Below are 8588 nucleotides of genomic sequence, written 5' to 3'. Positions count from 1 at the left end.
TCCAAAAGAGAACCAGCAAATTCTACTTTTCTCCGAGGAAATTCAATAGATGAAAGTTTAGATTGTAATTATTTCGATTCATAGATGTATATATATATATATATATATATATATATATATATATATATACACAACTTGATTAAAATTGATTCTACTCTCTTCGAAGTAACGAAAATATCAGAAAATAATTTAGAGGAGAAGAAAATGTCTTTTATTCCGAACAATAGGGGAAAAAAAGAGGATAAAAGAAAAGAAGAAGAAGAAGAAAAACCAATGTAAATGAAACCGATGTAAAGAAACAGATAAAGAAAAACAGAGAAACATGAAAATTTCATGAAAATTATAAAGATTATTAAACTGTTTTAAATGTAACGTTATCGGATCGATTAAACGTATGAAATTTTTCATTCTGTTCACATATCTATGATCATCTTTTAAAGATAGACGGCCAAGAGAAACGTTATCGATACACGGAGAAAGAACGATATCGCGAGATTCACATTTCATAGCTGTCTGTATCGATGATCTGTCTGTTCTTTCTTCAACAGAAGTACATGTATTTTATCTTAACGATATTGAGTTATCTCAAACGATTACAATCGATATAGAAACAATATTACGTATATATTTACAAAATGATCGTTTAATAAATATAGAAAATTATTTTTAAATATTGAGAAGCAAAGTTCAATCGATAAAACGACCATAAAGGTTTAGATAAAATCGTACGAGAGAAAGAGAAAGGAATACGAAAAAGATGTGATCCCTATTGAAAATGTATGGAACTATTGCCGAAAGAGTTTCTTTTATCTCCAAAAGAGAACCAGCAAATTCTACTTTTCTCCGAGGAAATTCAATAGATGAATGTTTAGATTGTAATTATTTCGATTTATAAAAATATATATAAATACGTACATATATATATATGAGATATACAGAAAATACTTAATACATCGAAGGGTCCTTTATATCAATTATATTCGTATTTGATATAAAGGGCTAAAAAAAGAGAGAGAGGAAAAGAGAAAGAGACAAATATCGTCCATTTTTGAGCGTTCATTCGGTATAGTGCCGTTCGTTGTGCGAGCAACTAGATTGTGAAATTAAATCATGCGAATTGTCAGCGGTAACGAAACAGATGTCGAAAACAATTCATGCGAATTGGGCCAACTCCGCGACAACATGTTCGTTGTTCCCGTGTAATACGTAGGTAAAGAGGAACGAAAAGGTCGATAGGAGAGGCAAGGGGTTTTCCGCAATTTTCTACTCTTTCTCCAATCGGTAGGTTGCGTACGATAAAAAGTAAAAGATTTTGCATAATCCAACGAACCATCGACGCAACGCGGCTATGCACGCTCGGATGATTTTCTCTCTCGCTCGTTCTCGTTGAAGTTATTCGAATTTTCACATGGTCGAAAAAAATCTGTTAGAGTCCTTTGAAAAATTTTGCCATTTTTATAAATGCCGGTCTTTCATTCCAGTTCTCTCGAACGTCTCCTCGTACTATTTTTCTTTTTTTTTTTTTTGTTTTTTCTTTTCTTTTTTTTTTTTTTTTTAATCTCTATCGAGCCATCGTGTATTTTTCTTCTCTTTTAAATCCTCTAAAACGAATGAAATTCGTTTGTCACATTCTTACATTCCTAAAGATAAAAGCTTTTGTCCGAAAGCTCGAAAAATCTAGTCGTTTTAGTCACGGTTATTTGAATGCAATGTGAGTAGTACTACGTCGTCGATAGGTATCCGATCGCTTGCGAAACTTGATCGTTTTATCCTTCGTTTCTTTTTTTTTCAGATATTGCAGTTACAAATGAACGACTACAGATACCACTACATGTTCACAACGTTCGTAAGTACTTCATCGAATTATTTCCAACATCCTTTCGAAACGATTTGAGAAAAAAACTTCGACGAAATCATTCGGATTATTTCGAATAAATCGTTATTAAAATTAGTCGATTTATTTCTAACGTTAGCAGAACGACGAGTAGTCGAATGTTAGTACGCGAATTCGCATTAAAGCAAAACGGTACGCTTTGCTTCTCAGTCTGTAAATTTACTTACGTTAATCGGGAGAAATTTACGAGGAGTATAGATCGTATCTACTACGTGTTTCTCAGTGTATATAACTCATCTAACTATATACTCACACAAAATTTGATTCAAAGACGAGCTACCGCCAACGAAACATATTACCATGATGTTATCGAAGTTTCCAGAGTTAAAAAGTATACTACGAGATAAAACGAGATAGTAGTTACCTATCACGCATAATTTTCAATTCCCTTCGAAAATAAGATTTATTTCATTATTTATTAACATTGATTTTTGACCGCATCGACGACACCGATCTTCAAATCGAATTAATATCGAAAATTTTCTGTCAAACGGAATTTATAGATACGATGTTCAATCGTTTAAATGTATCTGAGTACAGAACGATATAAATAATGAAGTGCAAAACATGTGGAAAGCAGACTCGTCGTCAATGAAAATTAATGAAATTCATGCGGTCGCATTACATTGGAGTAACTGAGTGATAGGAACGATCGGGATATAGATAAAATTTATTTATCAGAGTTCATCGATTATCGATAGGAATCTATTCCCGATCGTGATCTCGCCGAGGCAGTTAGCAATATCGTATAGAACGTTACGAACGTATTTCTTTAGCAAATAGGAATACTCGTTAGATTGACTAGAAAGAGATTAAATTTCTTTCATAAAAAACCAGTTTATAGAATAAAATCATTATTATTTAAATCTGCAAATCTCTTAGATATTACGAAACTCGTTTCATTTTACTTATATAAATAACGAGATTTAAGAAAAGAGTCGGTTTTAGAATCCACCCTGGATAAACCATCCTCCATTTTTCCAAGTCCGTCCGACGAAGATCGAATGGCTTCCCTCTTGACTGCCTTGGAATAAATCAAAAGAAAAACGAGTTACTGCAGAAGACAGCGTACGCGTGCTTCGTACAGAATCGCACAGGGTCGCGCCGTTAGAATCGTTATCGCTATTCGAAAGAAAGGACCAGTGAGATAAAGGAATGACGGGCGGATGGAAAGGAAAAACGGAATCAAAGAAAAGGGAGAGGCTCCTTTCGAAACGAATTTCTCGCCAGAATCGTTGGCGTTCTTCTGAAGAACTGCATTATTTACTTTAACGATCTCCCGTCGCGCGAGTGATGCGTCGCGACGCGTCTGGCTTGCGTCGCCGTGTAATTATAAATCACCTGACTCTTTTTCTATCTCTATCTCTCTTCCTCTCTATCTCTCTCTCTCTCTCTCTTTCTCTTTCTCCATTTCTCTCTCTCTCTCTCTCTCTCTCTCTCTCTCTCTCTCTCTCTCTCTCTATCGTTCTCTCTCTTTTTTTTCCTCGCCACGAAAACTAAAGAAGAGTGGACAGTCGACCGGTGGAAATCGTTGAACCATACAACTGGTGATTACGGTGTCATTCACCGAACCACGTTTTCCATTTTTTTTTTCTTTTTCAGTCCGTTTTTTCTCGTTTCGAACGTCCAACCGATTGGACACATCGCCGCTCGACTTCCGATCGTCAGCGGAATAGTCATGGCACCTTAAAAATAGAGTTTAAATCGAATTTCAAAAAACACTTGACGCGCGATAATAGATACGATAGAATTAAGGATAGATAAAAGGAAATGGGTACAAAGTTATTTTAATTTGTTGTTTAACGTTTGACTCGGTCAATTTGTATTCGATCTCATTAAGATTCGATGAAAAGCATTGTTGATAAGAGCAGTTTTCTAGAGCGATGATAACTTCAAACTATGTAGTTCGAATTATGCAGATTTCACTGTATATTTTGACGTTATTTCTCTTAACATAGTCCACGATTGTTTCGTAAATCACTCTTTTGTTTCCAGGACATTGAAACGTTCGATCTGGAGGATTTCAAGTACAACAGTGTCAACATGACGGCGTTCCGCTTGGTCGATCTCGAGGAAACCAAGGTCGCCGAGACGCTTCGACAGATGGAACGCTTCCAGCCGATTGGCCATGCGATTCTAAATAAAACCGGTGTGATCCAGGTTGGTAGAAACTTTACACTAAAAAAAAAAAGAAAAAGAAAAAGAAAAGAACCTACGAACTTTCCTTTAGTCATAGCTCCGTAAGTCCACGCTAAACATGAGTAAAGTGGACGATTTATTTGTCGGCGACTATCGAACTTTTTTCTCTAATAAACGTTTTTTTTTTCTTTTTCTTTTAATAAGATTCAAAACTACATTTAGATAGTCAGAATTCATGATGCTCGATCGCCTTTAATGAAAAAGTTAAATCGACCGTTCGAGGATACTAATCAGTGTTTCCTTTATCCTTCGCACAATGAAACTCGAAACGTTCTTAACGCGATCTCATTTAAGTTACGGCGAGTGTAAAATGAAGGGTTATATTTTGGTAGTGTTACAACTTTACGAATTATTCTTTCTTCTTAATAGGAAATATTATCCTATAAAAGTTATACGGTTAAGTGAACTTCATATCTTTAGGTCTTCCTTCTAAAGCGTCGAAGAGTATCAATTTTTTTTTCGAAGGAAAGTTTTAAAGAAAATTTTGAAGAGAAATATTCCAATAGGCATCAATTTCGTATCTATCGAGTTAAACGACCAACTTTCGAAGTTACATCGATCGATTTAGTCGCACAAACGTTTTAAATATGTTTCAGGCAGAACCAGCTTTAGTGTACGACAGCGTACAAGTTTTCGCCCATGGGTTGGCAGCATTGGATCGAAGCCACGACCTAAGACCCGCCAACTTGTCCTGTGAAAAAGAAGAGCCCTGGGACGATGGTCTTTCGCTTTACAACTACATCAATTCCGTACGTACGTTGCGTATCGATCCTTTTCGCGATCATTTGAGAATTCAGAAATGCGTTAATCTAATCAACATTTTCTGCAACTTCCTGGTCCATCGACGCGAGGAAATAACTGTTGTTATGCAACCTAGAGATGAACAACCTTAGTGCACTTCTGAGTAGTAGCAAGTTTCTCCTTAGATACTTGAGATGAATATTCGCTGGATCGAGACCAATGCAGAATAATAAGAACCATAACTCGACTAACGCTCGTTCCTTAGAATATTCTACATTAGGAATACATTCGAAGTTCTTGGTATAACAAAACTTACTATATTAGGTCGAAAATTATTAAGTTCATTTTGTTTAAATAAACTTTTTATTCCCTCTCACGAAATAATTCCCTCGCACAAATCACAGCCAGAGCTGAGTAGGAACTTGCCCAGTTAGCAAAAACTTTATACCAAAAATATATCCCCAAAGTTCGGCTAGATGACGACGTCGGCTATTTTTACAATTTTTATGAGATCCCTTGATTCTATATATTTCCGAACAGAACCTCAAATACAGCCGGTACTCTTATATTACGAATTGGGGCTGTCCTTATTTTGTAAGAAAAATTGTAGCGCTCGTTAAAAGGAAAGTCTTGGACTGACAAGAATAAAAAAAGAAAAAAAAGAAAGAAGACGCGAGAAATTGAAACGATCCGAAGGAAAAAAAGTAACGAGCCACAAGGGAAACGTTCGTGGACAAGAAACGATTACTTCGGGATACTCAACCGGAAAAGTCTTCGGTGTTCGAAATACTCTGCGTCTAACAGGGTGACCAATTTTCCTTGCTATCGATTATCGAAGGGATTTAATTGGGTCAAACGTTTCCTCTCGTCATTTCTTTATTAGAACTGCGGCCAAGATAGACGCCGTTGTAACAAACTCTCACAGGAAGTCATCCGAATTCTAACAGACTCGAAGACCAACTCAGAGAGATTCAAGAAGATCTCTCGAAAGTTCGTAGACTGGATTATGTCTGGCGCCTAGACAATTCTCTTTCTCTCCTTTACCCTTCTGTCTCTCTCTCTCTCTCTCTCTCTCTCTCTCCCCCTCTCTCTTTCTCTTTCTCTATTTATCTCTCTATCTACGTCTAGATAAACGGCCAACCAAACTCCAAATCTAATTGAGACAGATAGTTTACAACTATCAATATGTCGATTATACGTACATATATAATAACCAAGTGACAGAAATTACAAGAATCCTTTATTAAAGGAGAAAACAATGTTTCTTATCGATCGCTTTTCTCGATGATAGATGTGATGATATCTCTTTTTAACTGCATATCACTTTTTAACACCCAACGTGATATCAAGTAGATAAGAAATTATTATCCGATGGGATTGAATTGAATATTCACGTTTAAAAAAAAAAGGGGAGAAAAGCAAAAAGAAAAAAACTAAAGAGCATCCTTGGATTTCTTTTGAGTTCTTCTTGTAAATTTTTAGTACCGTGTATCACACGAATTGTTTTACAATCATGATCAATAAAACATTCGAGATATATTAAAACTCGTAATTTCTTTCAAAGCAATGCATTTTTCAAATACCTTTTAATGAGCATTTTTGTACGCGTTTCTAGAACTTTGAAACGCGAAACAAAGAGAAACAAAGAGGTATATCAAACACCGCGACGACGAGTGTTTCCATTTCGAACGCGTTAACGAGTCGCTAAATGTAAATTTTCCGTATTTTCAATGGGAACGACCGCTTCCTAGCAGACCTTTGAATACGTACATATTAAATAGTCGTGGTTGTAACTGTAAAACGTTTCCAATCATCTGTCCTTTTACTTTTTATCTTTTACTCTTCTAATTTATTCCGTTTTTTTCTTTTTTCCTTTTTTTTTTTCAAACTCTCTTCAACATACACGGTCTTTACCGGTCGTACTATATAACATCAATTAAACGTAAATAATGCTGATTCGTATTGAGATTTATATTTTGTTTGAAATTTTTTTAAATGCCAGCGATTTCTACAACTTTTGCAATTTCATTCATTGCGAAGTTTTAATCAGAAATGTTAAGTAATGAAAGCGTTGAAGAAAAGAAAAAGAGAAACGTTGCTCGAGGAATCAACTTTTACTGTTCTTGTAGAATTTCTTGAATAGAGGTGAAAGATAAAAGACATAGGAAAAGTGGAGAAATAGTTATTATGTGTAAGTTAGCACGATGTAATCCATCGCATTAGTTCAATTTCAAGCTGTAATGTGAGGTTAATATACGTTCTCCTGGCGTGTCCGTGCGTGACATACGAAACGTCTCCGTGTTCATAGAAGCGCGCGTGCGAGCTTCCTACGTGTTCCATCCTCCTACGTAGGCGTTTGTACAGCATTGTGTTTCGCGTTTATGTATGTAAAGGTAAGAGAGAGAGGGAGAGAGAGAGAGAGAGAGAGAGAGAGAGAGCATGAGAGGAAGAGATGCGACGCGAGACGGAATGAAATAGGAATACAAGCTAACATAGGTTCCCCCATACATTCGAGCTATTTGCTAAATACGCTGTTTAATTATTCATGTGTCACAGGTACCTCTCTCCTTTAACTCAACTTACGTCCTTGAGAATATTCGATTTGATGTTCACCATTTAGAAAAATTCTATTGTCCTTCGTCATTCTTTATTTCCCGACGATATAAATAATAAAACGAGAATTAAATCCCCTTTTATCGCGAAAAATAAAAAAACCAAAGAGATATCGACGAAACGAAATAAAAAGGATTTCGTGAAAGTTCGTTAAGTTTGCTTTATTCGAGCGTGCGGTTAACGATAACGGGATTACAATGAAAAAAAAAAAAAAAAGAAAGAAAGAAAGAAAAAAAATAAAAAACAAAGAAAGAAAAGAAAGAAATAAAAGAGATGCAAAAAACAAAAAGAGAGGGAGAAAAAAAGAAAGGGGCTGCCTTTTCCCTCGACAATCAACTATCTGTAAGCGTGCGCACTCGCGTAGAAAGTTCCGAAGGAGCGAGATGGAAATTGAGTTGTCCGATCCTGACGTTCGCAGACCAGGAAGCGCATCAAAGCGCGTCCTGAATCGGCCGAGCACAGCGTGTCGGATGCACGTCGTGAAAACTTACAAGACGGAACGATCGGTGCTTCCTGCGAATTATTCCGTCGACTCATTCTTCTCTTCTCTTCTCTTTCATTCTTTTCTGCTTTCTCTCCTCCACCCCCTAACCCACTCCCACCTTCTCACCCACTTCTATCCCCTTCCCACCTCCCTTTACAGCTTTATAAGTTTTTCTTCTTCGCTGTGGAACGAAGAAAATTGGCCACGTGCTCGAGTAAGTTCGACAAAGTCGAGCGAATAATCGCGAAGCTTGAAGAAAAATGGTAAAAGAATCACGAGGAGGACTTTTCTATATTCTTTTGGCAGAACGGGAGGACGGAAAACGCGAATAAGTAACGCCGCCTTCGCCTACTCTTCATCGATTCGTTCTCTCTGTCCAATTTTGCGGAAAATCGATTCCTCATTGCCATTCGACTCTTTGAAAGATCTTGATATTCTTTACTCTTCCGTGTGTTCTTTCGGTTTTCATTTATTCCGCTATGACATTCACCAAGTGAATTATTTCGAGTATCGAGAGACGACGATCGAATTTACGAAAAGAAGAAAAAGAAAGAAAAAAAAAGAAAGGTTACTCTCCAACAAGGTCTCTCCGTTGATCGTAGTTCAAACGGAAAAAGAGTAAAAAAAAAAAAGAAGCAAAAAAAAGAGGGAAAAGAT

The 8588-nt window shown here is 36.4% G+C and overlaps 1 protein-coding gene across 3 annotated transcripts in view; it reads left to right on the top strand.

The window, feature by feature from the left end:
* The window catches only part of LOC122631498 (glutamate receptor ionotropic, kainate 2), a 125871-nt gene that overhangs the window by 96190 nt on the left and 21093 nt on the right, over positions 1-8588 (top strand). For all 3 annotated transcript variants that reach the window (XM_043817235.1, XM_043817234.1, XM_043817233.1), the window contains exons 6-8: positions 1793-1846; positions 3890-4054; positions 4690-4842. In XM_043817235.1, the coding sequence (XP_043673170.1) occupies positions 1793-1846; positions 3890-4054; positions 4690-4842 (372 nt within the window). The remainder of the gene's footprint in view (positions 1-1792; positions 1847-3889; positions 4055-4689; positions 4843-8588) is intronic.

This window comes from Vespula pensylvanica, chromosome 9, assembly GCF_014466175.1.
Source record: "Vespula pensylvanica isolate Volc-1 chromosome 9, ASM1446617v1, whole genome shotgun sequence".
NCBI lineage: Eukaryota > Metazoa > Arthropoda > Insecta > Hymenoptera > Vespidae > Vespula > Vespula pensylvanica.
Note: the sequence above shows the minus strand (reverse complement) of the source record. Positions and strands in the feature narration are given on the sequence as shown.